The sequence below is a fragment of the Capricornis sumatraensis genome, chromosome 12 (assembly GCF_032405125.1).
Source record: "Capricornis sumatraensis isolate serow.1 chromosome 12, serow.2, whole genome shotgun sequence".
Lineage (NCBI taxonomy): Eukaryota > Metazoa > Chordata > Mammalia > Artiodactyla > Bovidae > Capricornis > Capricornis sumatraensis.
Genome location: NC_091080.1, coordinates 83,849,035 through 83,863,823, shown reverse-complemented (window position 1 = coordinate 83,863,823; position 14,789 = coordinate 83,849,035). Strand labels below are relative to the sequence as shown.

The 14,789-nt window shown below is 45.8% G+C and overlaps 1 protein-coding gene across 8 annotated transcripts in view; it reads left to right on the top strand.

The window, feature by feature from the left end:
- DOCK9 (dedicator of cytokinesis 9) overlaps positions 1-14,789 on the top strand; it is a 290,025-nt gene that overhangs the window by 243,478 nt on the left and 31,758 nt on the right. For all 8 annotated transcript variants that reach the window (XM_068984765.1, XM_068984764.1, XM_068984760.1 and 5 more), the window contains exons 39-45: positions 438-553; positions 8,055-8,192; positions 8,311-8,493; positions 10,023-10,136; positions 10,256-10,471; positions 12,000-12,057; positions 13,655-13,761. In XM_068984765.1, the coding sequence (XP_068840866.1) occupies positions 438-553; positions 8,055-8,192; positions 8,311-8,493; positions 10,023-10,136; positions 10,256-10,471; positions 12,000-12,057; positions 13,655-13,761 (932 nt within the window). The remainder of the gene's footprint in view (positions 1-437; positions 554-8,054; positions 8,193-8,310; positions 8,494-10,022; positions 10,137-10,255; positions 10,472-11,999; positions 12,058-13,654; positions 13,762-14,789) is intronic.

The window sequence follows — 14,789 nt, the reverse complement described above, 5'->3', positions numbered from 1 at the left end:
GTGAACTCCAGTCCCAAGTACCAGTCCTGGCTCCCCTGTTTATCAGCTGTGTGACTTAAGACAAGTTTTAGCCCTTCTGTGCTTCCATTTCCTTACCTGCAAAAAGGGTTTAATAAGTGTACACACTTCACAGGGCTGCTGAGGGATTAATGAGATGATCCATGTGAAGTTCACAGAATTGTGGCTGGCATGTAGCAAGTGCACAATGCCTGTGCGTTGCTGTTGCTCCCCGTCAGAGTGGAAAAGAGTCATAATGGAGTGGGAACATTATTAGTACCCCCTTTTCCCCACCCACCAAAAAAAAAAAAAAGGCCAACAGGGAGATAAGGCCCTGAAGGAAGCCTTCTGGAAATAATCAAAAGTTGACTGTGACTGTACCGTCCGCCAGCCTGTGCTCTGCAGCCGCCGACAGTGACCTTGTGTTGTGATCCATGCAGGCTACGGCCACTCGGACGCTGACGTTCTCCACCAATCGCTGCTTGAAGCCAACATTGCTACTGAGGTGTGCCTGACGGCGCTGGACACCCTCTCTCTGTTCACACTGGCGTTTAAGGTTTGTATTGAACAGCTGTTCGTGGTCAGAGCCTTTCTGAAACTCATTTTTTGCTTATTTAGCTGAACCAGCAAGAACTTCTTTTTTTTTTTTTTTTTTTTTGGAGGTGTGAGTGAGTTTTTATTGGGAAGGGAAGTTGTCAACTTAAACAGCAGCAAATGAAGAGTGAAGAAGGAAACTCCCTGTTGTCACAGATACACAAGACCTCCATCACATATGATACAGGAGGCATTTAAATCTGTGATCCCCCAGCCCCAAAATGCAGAATGCTCTTCCATTCAATCTAATACTTCTGGATTCCTACTAAAAAGGAATACATTAAGAGGATGGAAAAGTTGCTTACTGAAAGGAAATCTCTGAAGAAGAGTAAGGGAGGGAATGTAGAAATTAAGAAGTTATGTAGAACACTCTTTAAATTGTAATTAGCTACATTTTCATATCTTCACAGTAATACAAAACACAGTCACTTGCAGAACTGGTTCAGATTACTTAAATACCAGATACATTTTTAGTCTTCTACGTTAAGTGTTTGGAAGTTACTTATGTTTGTATGAAATGAAGCTATTAATACTTTTCTACAGCAGTAACTGCACACCAGGAAGGCTAAGACAAACACAAATCAAGGAATGGAGTTTTCCCAAAGCTGCAGTGTGAAAAGACTATAAACAGTTGATTCCATACACATGAATGGGTTTCTTTGCTATAGGAAATCCAAATGGAGTAAGGAATGGAGATGAGTAAAAAGGTTTCAAGGGGAAGAAAGGTGACACCCTGTATGCACTCAGTTTTCTGCCCCTTCTGCCGCATCACATTCTTCTCCTGCACTGTCTGATGTCCATAATGTGAGGTTGTCTCTCAGCAGCTGCATGATGAGGGTGCTGTCTTTGTACGAGTCTTCATTCAGTGTGTCGAGTTCTGCAATAGCCTCATCAAAAGCCGTTTTAGCCAGTGTGCAGGCCAGTTCCGGGTTATTGAGGATCTCATAGTAGAACACAGAAAAGTTAAGAGCCAGCCCCAGCCGGATGGGGTGTGTGGGTTGCATCTCTTTCTTGCTTATATCGAAAGCCTCTTGGTAAGCTCCTTGGGAATTATCTATCGTTTGTTTCCGATCATCTCCACAAGCAACTTCAGCAAGGTACCGGAAGTAATCTCCCTTCATTTTCAGATAGAAGACCTTACTCTCTGGATTAGTTGCATTGGCTATTAAATACTTATCCAACAATTCCAGACCACACTCAATCAGTCGCCGCCCTCCAGCAAGAACTTCTTAATGTTGCAGTTTTACTGCAGCCACTGTTGTTGCCCCTGTAAGGAAGCTATTAATCCTTAAATTCCCTTAGCAAAAGCATTCCACAGTTAATGACCCCAATTCCCTGAAATATAATACAGCTTAACTGGCCAGAGTGTACTGCCTGCTTGCAACTGGTGGACACAGGCTTTGGTGAGGTTAACCCTTGGCCAGATGAAAGCATTTACCAGGAACGTGGCTTTGCTCTGCCTTCAAGGATGATAAATACAGGAGCCTAATCAGGCATTTTTGCCTTCATTGTCTTTAAACATATCCAAATGTGGTAGCAATTAAAATTAACTGTTTATATGTAGAGGTGTGTGCTCAGTTGTGTCTGACTCTTTGCTGTCCCATGGACTGTAGCCTGCTAGGCTCCTCTGCTCATGGGATTTTCCAGGCAAGAATACTGGAATGGATTGCCATTTCCTACTCCAGAGGATCTCCCCAACCCAGGGATCAAACCCACTTCTCCTGCATTAGCCACCTGGGAAGCCCATACATAGAGAAGCAATATGTAAAAACACATTCACCTTTTCAATTTTTTTTAATCTGTTACTAAGTTAAATGATAGAAAACATTTCAGGTACAGAGAATAAAAAGTGGTCTTGGTCTTCTCTTTAGGCTGTAGTGAGTCGCATTCGCACAGGTAAAGATGGTCTCTTCAGCCACTCTCGTTTTTTGGGACCTACCCCTTCCCATTCTTGCTCAGTGACTGCTTAGGTTTTCAGGGAGACCGAGTTAGTGTTAATATGCTCTGAATATGAAACAGCATGTTTATTTGCAAGGCAATTTGGGAAACATACCCAAAGGCATTCTGTACTCCTCTTTTCGTGAAGCACATTCCCTTATTACACAGAGTAAAGACAGTTACCGGCCATCACATTGCTTTATTATAATTTACCTTTGTTCTTAGCATTTGTACTACCCGTGTCCCCAGGAAGTGTCATCACTAGGAACCCCACTGAGAGATGAGGAAATGGTGAGTCCCTAGGATGAGGATGGGGGCAGCCGTGTCTTATGTGGAGCCTGACCCCAGCGGTTCTCGGTTGTGGGCCCCCACCTGGCGGCAGCTGCAGGCCCTGAAGCTGTGTTTAGAGGTGCAGATTCTTGGGTCCTGCCTAACTGAATCCAACCCTGGGAGTGAGACATAAACGGTATGGCTGAGGACCACTGCTGTACTGGAACCACATTTTGAGCCTCTTTCTGTTTTCTTTTGGAGATTTTTAAGTAACAGTTCTTATGTAAGTAGGCAGTGAAATTTGTAATATATTTGCCCCGTCCATTTGTATCCATGCTAGCTGATAAGCTCAGATGTATCTGTAAGGTCAGAAGAGCAGCTGGGATGCTTTCTTCCTGTCTCCTGGGCCCCAGCGTGTAAATGAGCAGGAAGCCCCAGGGCTGCACAGTAGGTGTGGTCTGGCCCCACGGGCAGGTAAGGGCACATGCAGCAGAGGTGTGGTCTGGGAGCATCGTGAGGTCAGTGACAGTTTCCTTACTACTGCACCGCCTGCAGTTCATCCTCAGCCTCCTTTAAATTGCCTGCCTCGTATGGAAGAAGAGCCTTGGTCAAAGTTCCCAGGTCTCCAGTGTCTGGCCACTGTTAAATTAACTAACAGGTTCTGACTCGAGAGAAACATCTGATGGTCTCTGATTGATGACCGATTGTGACATTTGTTGGGTGACCATCTTTGAAAAAAATCACTTCATGTCTCCAGACCTAAGATAATCTCATTTGTAAGACTGAAAAAGTAGAACCTGCCCCCCAGGCTGTTGTAAGTTACAGCAAGATGACCCCTGGAAGGGCTGAGCACTCTGCTGATACAGACCGAGCTCCAGGACACGTGGGAACAGGCAGTTGTACAGAAACACTGTGGGCTTCACGCCCCAGCCGTACCGTTAGCCAGATGTTAGGCCTTGGGCAGGTCTCCTTGACATCTGTGGGCCCCGATTTCCTTCCTTAGAACTTGCCAGTTATGCCTACTGTGTCGTGAATTGATATGAAGTATCCAGAAACATCTACCCTGTGTTTGGCATGCAGCAGGAGCTCAAATGTTGACTCTAGTTTAGCAGTTAGCACTTTCTGCTGTGCTCATGCCTTCCTGGTCCTCAAAGTAAAGGATCTGATTCCTCAGACACACAGGCAAGGTTGAGTTTTAGGGCTGAGGTGGCCTCTATCAAGGTCTGTATGCCTCTGTGCAAAAATCTTTGTTTAAAGCTCAGCACATATACACACCCATTAAAAAATGGGAAGATGGTGAATCTTACGGCCTTAAAGGATGTCGTGGCAAGAGTAGGTCTGCAGTAGTACCCAGCCTAGGTCCACAAGGCCCAGTGGCATAGTAGGCCCTGGGATCTTCCTATGTAGACATTTACTCAGCTGAAGCATCAATCAGAGCCTATCAGAAAAATTAAGTTATTACATTGAGTTAGCTGACATAATTGTTTGCAGATAGTCATCTTCGACAAATGGAGCCCCATCATTACTGAGCCTCTTAAATGACCACATCTCATAAGTTGCCGAAGGCAATCAAGAAATCACATTCTAAATGAGAGGAAATGTTTGAAAAGATTTAAGCACTGAATCCCAGTTTATTATTATATTAGCTTCCTGCTGTTTACTGCCTTCTGTCTTCAGCGTCAGTCCTTGCTACAGCCTAGCCCATAGGGCTTCTTATCCCTTTTACAGGTGAGGACATTGAGGCTGAAATGGGCTGGGAAATTTGCCCAAGATCACTACACAAGTGACATGTCAAGCCCTTCTTCTCTGCTAAGTTAGTCATGTGCATGGGGCAGAGGGGCGGAGGGGGAAAGGAACTAAGCTGGGTGAGTGTCGAGGTAGTTGAATTACCTCCCAGACAGAAAAAAGGAAATGAGCAAGCACCGACTAGATGCTGGCACTGTGTGGGCACTTTCACACAGGTTATCTCGTTCATAAAAAGATGTGTTTTGTAAACCAGGGTAGTTGTATGCAGAAAAATATGCCACCTCTCTGGCTGTTTTAAAATGTCTGTTAATACAGTCCCAAACCAATGCTAGGAAGATCCCCTGGAAAAGGGCATGGCAACCCATTCCCATATCCTTGTCTGGAGAATTCCACAGACAGGAACCTGGCAGGTTACAGTCCATGGGGTCGCAGAGTCAGACACGACTGAGCGACTTTCACTTGCAAACCAATGATAACATTTAAATAGTTGATAATACTTTCAATATACTTACAAATTTAATCCAAAAATGTATTTTAAGCAATTCTACATGGGTGCCTTTTCTTGCATGGTGAGAACCAGGACGTGCTAAGCAGGATCGTGGTGCATGGCCAGGGTGGGGAGCACACGGATAGCGGGGGTTAGCTAGGGAGACTGGAGTCCGTGTTACACAACCGTGAGCCTGAGGTTCAGGTTGTCTCGGTGACTGGCGAGCCTCTGTAACAGAGAGAGCTCTTCTCTAAACTAGATGTTTATAATCAGTGTTTAGATGAAAATAAAGCCATATACCTAGGAAGAATGGAGCTGTCTTAAATAGCACAGTTCCAGATATCTCATTTTGGTATCCAAGGTTTAAATTGTTCTCCTGTTCCTGGCTCTTTAGAAATTCCTGATACTGCATGTTCATTCTCTGAAAGGCCCGTTTCTCTTAGGAGGCTGTGTGACAACGAACTTGAATCCACATCAGACAGTTCCTGAGAACTGTTGGTAACCTCTGCTCCACCTTATTGCTAGAAATGCGTCATGCCTTTCTTACTATTCTAACATCTCATCTAATTTTCTCAATGAAATTCTCCCATCTTCAGTAACATCTATAGGGAGATAAAGGTAGAAATGAGATCCTCCATTGTTATTTGTGGTTACTTATAAATGGAAAAATGAAGGTGATTTTTGTTATGGGTCTTTCTGAATGTTCAAAGATTTTTATGTTTAGTATCTGTTACTTTCTAATAAGAAAGAAAGAGACACACAGAAGAAAGTAGGAAGGCACCTGGTAAACTGGGGTGTATTCAGGATGGAAGGCCCTTCACCCCTTTAAGTGACCGGTCATGTATATCTTGGTGTGAGTTTTTACTCCGTTCTTCAAGCAGCTTTTGCGATCAGAGCCCAGGAACACTAAATCCTAAAAATGGGAAGCAAAAACCTTGACCGGAGGAGAGAGAAAGGAAGTTTAACTCCAGTGGTAAGAACTTGAAGACAGGCCAGTTCAGAACAAGACCAGAGGTCTTCGCCATTTTTATATGAACCATCTCTCCCAGAAGAGTGCTGAGAAAATAAAAGCTCATATCCAGATTCATGCAAACCTTCCTCCAGCTGTAATTAGGAAGGGCTCCTGCTCCAGGGAAAAACACTGCTCACAAACAGCAAACCGTGTAAGCAGTTCCCCGAACACTTAAAACAGCCTCTTTTTTTGGTTTGTTTTTTCTAGTTGGTGAACAGCTGCTCATGGTTGAGAATTACATCATATTCAGTTAATTAAGTCACATTTTCTGCTCATTAAATTGTTTCTCTTTCACACAATGGAATTCAATGCTGTATCTCAGTATTACATGATACAAAGATCACAGGATTCCAGGTGTCCACCAGCTGTGAATACACCTGTGAGTCACTGGACCTATAAAAATAAAACTTACTCCTTGAGTTAAACGTTTTCTCCAACAATAAGATGAGGTGAATTTCAAAACTATTATTTTAGCTGTAATTTGCCCTGCAACAGAACTGGCCAGACATAAGTCATCTCTGCTCATTTCACTGAATTGTAAGATTGGTTTCAGGTACTGGCCTCTGGACTTTTTTTTTTTTAATGACAATCATTTTTGCCTACTTTTGCAAAATGTACACATTCTCCCAAAAGCACACCTTTGTCTTGACAGGCCTGTCTGTATTTGAAGAGGCAGGTCTCCAGTGTCACACACGTGTCGTGGCTGCGTGCTGGCCTCTAGCTGGGCAACACATCTGTCTACTGTACGTGTTCAACGATCTTTGGGAGTTTTAGCCAGCCAGGCTTCCGCGGTGTTGAATCAGTGTGGATTTGCTGCTGGTGGGAGAAAATCATGAAAAACAAAGAGATGAAATTAGTGGTGGCCCTCTTGCCACTTACCAAACAAATCAGAGGGTGGATCAAATACTCCCTATGTGTGCTTAGCCGCTCAGTAATGCCCGACTCTTTGCATCCCCACGGACTGTAGCCTGCCAAGCTTCTTTGTCCATGCTGATTCTCCAGGCAAGAATAGTGGAGTGGGTTGCCATGCCCTCCTCCAGGGGATCTTCCTAACCCAGGGATCGAACCCAGGTCTTCTGCATTGCAGGCGGACTCTTTACAGTCTGAGCCACCAGGGAAGCCCAGATACTTCCTATACTTGACCTCAAGTCTTCACAGTAGCTCAGTTTTAGGGTCACTGTTTCAGGGATGAGAAGTACCAGGCTTGGTTTACCTGCAAATCCATACGCAGGAGTGTGTGCTAAGTCACTTCAGTCGTGTCCAGCTCTTTGTGACCCCGTGGACCATAGCTTGCCAGGCTCCTCTCTCCATGTGATTCTCCAGACAAGACTACTGGAGTGGGTTACCATGCCTTTCTCCAGGGTATCTTCCCAACCCAAGGATCGAACCCACATCTCTTAAGTCTCCTGCTTTGGCAGGCAGGTTCTTTACCATTAGTGCTACCTGGAAAGTACACATGAGAAACAGTGCCTGACCAAAGCCCGTGCATTTTTGCCCTCACCAGACTGCCTGGTGGGTGATGCATGGCTTCACAGACTGCCTGAGAGCCTGCGGTGGGCGAGAAAACCCAGCCCTCACTGATAGGGGATCTGTTTCATAGACCTCACTTCAGTATTTTTCGAGCCCGTTCATTAGCCGATACCTGTAATGACTCTCCTCCACTGGAACTGAGGTGTCACAAACCTTACCTCTGTATCAGTTGCTGGGCACAATAAAAATAAGTCAATAAATGAAGCCCAGTCAATACTGAGATACTGTGGTCCTTTAAACCATATCACCGTTTGCTGCGAACTTTTAGTCCCTCCCTTAGTAATAAAAGCATAAATTTATTGATAAGCTTATTTGTACTACAGGAGACTTTTGTGCTCTCCTAGAAGGTTTCTGGCAAGTTTGTTTAAATTATAAGTTGTCCTAGTACCTGGAAAATGTAACCATTGAGGCTGGCGGTTATATGAAACCTGTTAGCGATGTCTGGCATGTCTCACTGACCAGGCTCTTCTGTGTTTTAAGAACCAGCTCCTGGCTGACCATGGACATAATCCCCTCATGAAGAAAGTTTTTGACGTCTACCTGTGTTTTCTTCAAAAACATCAGTCTGAAACGGCTTTAAAACACGTCTTCACCGCCTTAAGGTCACTGATCTATAAGGTACGTGGTCTCATCAGGGGAGGTCGTCCTCGATTGTCACCTGTTCTCTGTTCCCCCGGGGCTGAAGGGGGCGCTAACTAACCTCTCTGGGCCCATTTGCTTCCTCGTGTCTATCTAGTTCCCCTCGACGTTCTACGAGGGGAGAGCGGACATGTGTGCGGCCCTGTGCTACGAGATCCTCAAGTGCTGCAACTCCAAGCTGAGCTCCATCAGGACTGAGGCCTCCCAGCTGCTGTACTTCCTGATGAGGAACAACTTCGACTACACCGGCAAGAAGTCCTTTGTCCGGACCCATCTGCAGGTGCGTGTGCTTTAGCTTTCCAGGACCCGTGCGCCCTGCGGAATTCTGCTTCCGCAGGAAAACCGTGCATGTCAGCGTTTCCCAAGTTACCTCGGTGTAAGTTCTGAACGGTCTGACAGCAAGACAGAACCTCGAATGTCACATTTACTGGTTTGGTTAATTTCATCCTCCACGTTGTACAGTTTGGGCCCAGGATGTGTTTCTGTTGGTAAATTGACATTTGAGTATTGAGTCAGTTCTGGACTGACTGAAATTACGCTGAGTTAGGGCGTATAGAACCTATGAGAGGATTCCTCGCAGTAAACATCTCAGGTAAGACACAGAGAGCCCAAAGTAGTCCTCTTCTGTTGTCCATCTGCCGACACATGTGCCATTTCTCCAGAGTTAAAATGCGCCAAATTCCCCGTCCTGCAAACTACCGGATACTAGGGGCCTCAGGTATTTCTGTAGACCCTCTTTTCCTACAAACGCATACAGGAGGGCCTTCTCTGTCTGTACGTACTCCTTTTTGAAAACAAGTATTTATCGTTTGCAAACTACATGCTAGGATTCCTGGGTGCCGGGAACAAAGCAGGACCCTCTCCTGGCCCGGACAAGGTGTCGTCATCCCCAGAGGACAGGCAGACCTCAAGGCTTCTGTGCCACGTGCCCAGGGCCATGACAGGAGAATTTCAGTGCACCAAGGAGCGGGCCAAGGGCTTCCCAGGGGGTGTGAAAGATGAACAGGGGGTTGGGGGTGAGCATGTTCCAGGCCCTGGATGAGAAAGGGGCCAGCCAGGGAGCTGGAGGAGGTCCGGACAGTAGGGTTGAGAATGTGGAGGCATTATTGCATATTCAGGGGGATCACCTGGACTCCAGACTGAGAAAGAATCGGGAAGTCAAGGCCTGAGCTCGGGAGACCTTGGGGAAACCATGTCAAGTCTAGGCCAGAGAGGATGGAGTCCTGGGTCATGGAGAGGTTAGAAAGAAGAGGAGACTGCGTTAACAGTACATAGTGACAGTACTTAGTACTGACTGTGGTGCAGGAAAGGGGGGACAGGTCACAGTTTAGTTGAGTAACTAGGTCAAGGCGTGCTAATATAGACCCCCAAAGGACAGATTCCCCCATGCCATTGTTAATATGTACATGTTTTAATAATAAATGCAGAGGGTCATCCACTTTTGAATACTGAGCCCATATAAATCCAAGCCAAAACCAAAGAAGTAATAATAAGGTCTCCATGTCTATTAGAGAAGGTGATCCGTAATTATCCAAGTGACATGGGGTCATCTGCTTCTCATTCCTCTACACTTGCCTGGTCAGCATTTTGCTATACAAACAAAAGACGCAAGGAGAACAGAGTCACCTTCTGGAATAATTCTTGGAAGGGGGAGGGGAATACTCAGACACTGTTTCCCACACTGGAGCGACCCCTGCTCACAGGCTTCCCGTTGCCCCATTCCCATGCACATCGTAACCAAAGTCAGGGGCTGAGCCAGGGGCTTCACGTGAAGGTGAATTGATTAGCTCACATTTGTGTGTCCCTCAGATTGTTATTTCAGTCAGCCAGCTGATAGCAGATGTTGTTGGCATCGGGGGAACCAGGTTCCAGCAGTCCTTGTCTATCATCAACAACTGCGCCAACAGTGACAGGCTCATCAAGGTGGGTGGCCCGATGCCGATTTACTTTTTACCCCCCCGAGACCCGGCCTTATCATCTGGGAAACGCATGCAGACAGATCACAGCTGAAAGCCTGTGTCTTCCCTCCACCCTTGTTCCAGCACACCACCTTCTCCTCGGATGTGAAGGACTTGACCAAAAGGATCCGCACGGTTCTGATGGCCACAGCCCAGATGAAGGAGCACGAGGCTGACCCTGAGATGCTGGTGGACCTCCAGTACAGCCTGGCCAAGTCCTATGCCAGCACCCCCGAGCTCCGGAAGACATGGCTGGACAGCATGGCCCGGATCCACGTCAAGAACGGCGACCTGTCCGAGGTAGCCCCACGCGCCTGTCCGTCCAGGCTTTTTGAGAAAACGAGTTATGCCCCACTCACTGAGAGAAGCTGATTATGAGAGAAACTTCCCAGTAATTCCAAGAAGCCAGTTAAAAGCACGTGATACTTCAGTGTTGGGCTCAGAGCTCCTTCATAGTCATTTAGCATTTTTACAGTTCAGAATGTCGTAAGGGGCTTTCTCTGTCACAGGCACATTGTTTGCGAGCTCTTAGAAGACACCTGTGGTCACACAGGTGCCCGTTAGTGCAGGTGCGTTCAGCTTCTGCACCAGAACTCCTCTCCTGATCTAAAATGCAACTATTTTATGATAAAATGAGATTTTCCTGATACAGAAGTCAGCCAGGGCATAGCCTTTTCATCTTCGAGGTAGTGGTTTTGTCTGTGAATGCAGCAGGGGTCAGAGCTGCCCCGGCTGCAGAGCCCATGGTTCAGTAAGCATCAGCATAGAAGGTGCGCAGGTGGGGTGTGTGGGCTTCTAGGAGACTGGCTCCCAGATCCAGCATTGACTAATTCGGCGACACTGAGCCTGTTCTTAACCCCACTGTGTCTCGGTGACATCTTCTGTAAAGTGGAGGCAGTTAAGAACAACGATGGGCTGTAAGGCGGGTTCTCTTCATGTTCGCACGAAAACTCTGCTCAGGGTTCATGCCCATGGCATTTAGGTGTGATCAGCAGAACGACCAAAGAAATATGCTTTTACTTTAAATATGCTAATTGCTTAAATTAGTGAAATTGTGTCCTACATCTGAAAAGTGTATGTAGCAATTCTTACTTTTTGATTATTCAGAGTCCATTCTGTTTGATCAGTTTAATCTAAAATATCCATTAGCCATAATAAAAATGAATTACTCACTTGTTGGTAGTAATAATTTTTCTACCATTCTGACAAGAACCAGGGCTTAGGCATTAGAACCTTATAGTAGGTTCATTTCTAACAGCTATGTTTGATGTTTTATAAACCATGGCAACTTGGTTAAAAGAATTTATTTTTGTTTTTTCTTACATTTTAAAGGTGTTTAAAATGTTATCCATTGAACATTACATTATTTTCATTTAGAATTCTATTTTGGGAAAAAAATTATAACTTCATTGTTTTTTAGGTTGACAGAAAAATACATTAGCCCCTGAAGTTTGAGCAGTTCTCTCTGAATATAGGAATGCACATGGATTTTCTTCAAGGGATCCTCTTTTCCCTTTAAGAGAAATAGTGCCAAAATTTTAGATATAGTAAGAAAAAATGCTCTTTAAAAATCTTTTATCTTTAATAAAAATTTAATAATTCTAGATAGGAATGGGCCTTACCAAGCTTGTTGCCATCCATCTGAATTCAGAGTTTCATAATTTCAATTTGTATGAATTGTCCCACTTTTTTCTATAGGTAAGATGTCAGCCATGAACACTAGCTGATGCCTTGAGATCTAACATAAGTACATACAGTCATTAGGTTTCTGATGGTGAGCTTTGTGCGTTATAACTGGTGATTCTGAAGCATGTGTCTTTTACTATAGGCAGCAATGTGCTACGTCCATGTCACAGCCCTGGTGGCAGAATATCTCACACGGAAAGGTAAGAAATGATTCTGTGTTTTGTGAAACAATTGTAAACTTTTACAAAGCAGCAAAGACAAGCGAGAGCCATTCAGAAGGATTTGAGGTGGAGGATGTGTGTGTGTCTGTGTGTGTCTGTGTGTGTGTGTGTCTGTGTCTGTGTCTGTGTGTGTGTCTGTGTGTCTCTGTGTGTGCACCCGCACACTATATTATTGTTGTTTAGTCACTTAGTCATGTTAGACTCTTTGCAACTCCATGGAGCCTGCCAGGCTCCTCTGTCCGTGGGATTTCCCAGGGAAGAATACTGGAGTGGGTTGCCATTTCCTTCTATACTTACTCATTGTTTTTTTTAATTCGCTGATGTGACATTTACTTGACTCGGTAGGCACCGCAAAAATGCAAAACAAAAGTAGGTGTTGTGTTGTCATATAACCTCTTGCTAATAACTCCATCTTGCAAAAACTAGTTAATGAGCTTTGCCTCCGGGAGTTCCTGGCTGGCCAGTCTCCAGATGGAGAGATTTTATTTTCCCTGAAGGTAGTTCCCTGGAACTGTTTATCCATCACACAGCAGCTGTAGCAGGAGGTCATCACACAGCATTTTCTGGAGCACAGCCCGGTTGGCTCTGCCGTGCGAGGAGGCAGCGCGCAGGCTGGGACCTCGCATCCCCGTGGAAGGGGCGGGTGGGAGTGTGTGCTGCCCCGTTGTGTGTAAGGGCTGGCTCCCACATCAGCAGGCTGCAAGTTCTCCCACGGCTCCTCTGGTCAAACACCCGTTGCTCATCTCCACTTCCCAATCGAGAACACGGGGCTTTCAGAAAAGCCGGCTGTGTTCCCGTGTATACTGGAGCACAGCTGCACCAGGTCTGGCTGAACCCTGCACTGTGTAAGGAGTAATGTCAAGCCACTGCGGCCACCCAGTTACCTCTTGGCGTACCGCTTCTTGCAGCAGCAGGGCGAGTTCTCTCCAAGTTTTGGGTCACCCCCCAGCGAAGGGTGACATGACAGCTGGAAAGAAACAGAGTTGTTTCTGAGTCTGTTTCTCTGACTGGCTTTGGCTTCTTCAGTTTTCTGGGTATCTGAGCATGGGTCATCTTATCAAACTATTGTTGTTACTATATTTTGCTGTTAATTTGATTCAGTGCCTATTTCAATTTATTTAAGGATTACATACATTTTAATAAAGGTGGGTGAAAAATGAAAAGCAATGAGAAGGAACTCCCCTGGTGGTCCAGTGGCTAAGACTATGTGCTCCCAAGACAGAGGCCCCTGGCTTCGATCCCTGGGTCAGGAAGATGCCCTGGAGAAGGAAATGGCAACCTACTCCAGGATCCATGTGCCACAACTGAGACCTAGCACAGCCAAATAAATAAATAAATATTTTAAATGGATGAGAAAAATAAACAAATGGAGAGTGGTGAGGGTCAAATATGAGGAAGCAGATGAAGGCGAGTGCCTGGTGGCCCCAAGGTTCCCTGTGGCAATGCTGGCATGAGACACAAAATTTCTAGATTGGTTTTCCTTCAGCCCAGAGACAAAACAGGGCAGGAAGTGCCCTCACGGCTCATCCACCTTCAGGCTGATAACTCCAGCTGTCCCCTGCTCTCTCAATCCTAGGCATGTTTAGACAAGGATGCACAGCCTTCAGGGTCATCACCCCAAACACCGACGAGGAGGCCTCCATGATGGAAGACGTCGGCATGCAGGACGTCCACTTCAACGAGGTGAGGGCCACAGCCCGCGGGGGCTCGAGTCACTGAGGGTCTCGGGTGCTGCCATTCCCCACCCCTGCCCCCAGCCCAGGGTTTTCTCTCTGCAGCCACTGTGTACACACTTTGCTCTAACTACGATAATTCTCCAGAACACTGACACAAGCTCCTGCCAGTTCCCTTTCTTGGAACTCCTTATGTCCTCTGGAGAGAGTTTGTTGTTGTTGTTGAGTCGTTCAGTCGTGTCCAGCTCTTTTGCAACACCATGGTCTGGAGCCTTCCAGGCTCCTCTGTCCATGGGATTTCCCAGGCAAGAATATTAGAGGAGGTTGCCATTTCCTTCTCCAAGGGATCCTCCTGACCCAGGGACTGAACCCACGAGTCTCGAAATGGTATGCAGATCATTTACCACTAAGCCACAGGGGAAGCCCAGAGAGTCTGACAAGCTGGTTAGTAGTGATGTAAGACTGAGAGCTTAAACTCTCGTGGTAAAAGGTCTGCTGTTTTGAATCATAAGGTTTCTCATTCTTTTCAGCAATTAATTTCTCTGTTTTATGGGGTTTATTTGTTTATCTGTTTTAATCTAACTTTTCAATCAGTGTTGCCAGACATGCAAGGCTGTGAGAGGCCAGCCTGGGCTTGGGGGCAGAGCAGCCCCTGTCCACATCCTTGGATCCCTGCTTCCGCTTGAGTGCTGCCCCCAGGGCCTGCGCATCATCAGTAGATAAGACCACCCTATCCCACCCCCCAGAGAGACCAAAACATTTGACTTTAGATCACTGTAGCAATTTCTGCAAGTTCTGCAAGTGGAAAAATAACTCCAGAAAGAATGAAGGGATGGAGCCAAAGCAAAAACAATACCCAGTTGTGGATGTGACCAGTGATAGAAGCAAGATCCGATGCTGTAAAGAGCAATATTGCATAGGAACCTGGAATGTCAGGTCCATGAATCAAGGCAAATTGGAAGTGGTCAAACAAGAGATGTCAATTGACATCTAGGAATTGACATTCTAGGAATCAGCAAACTAAAATGGACTGGAATG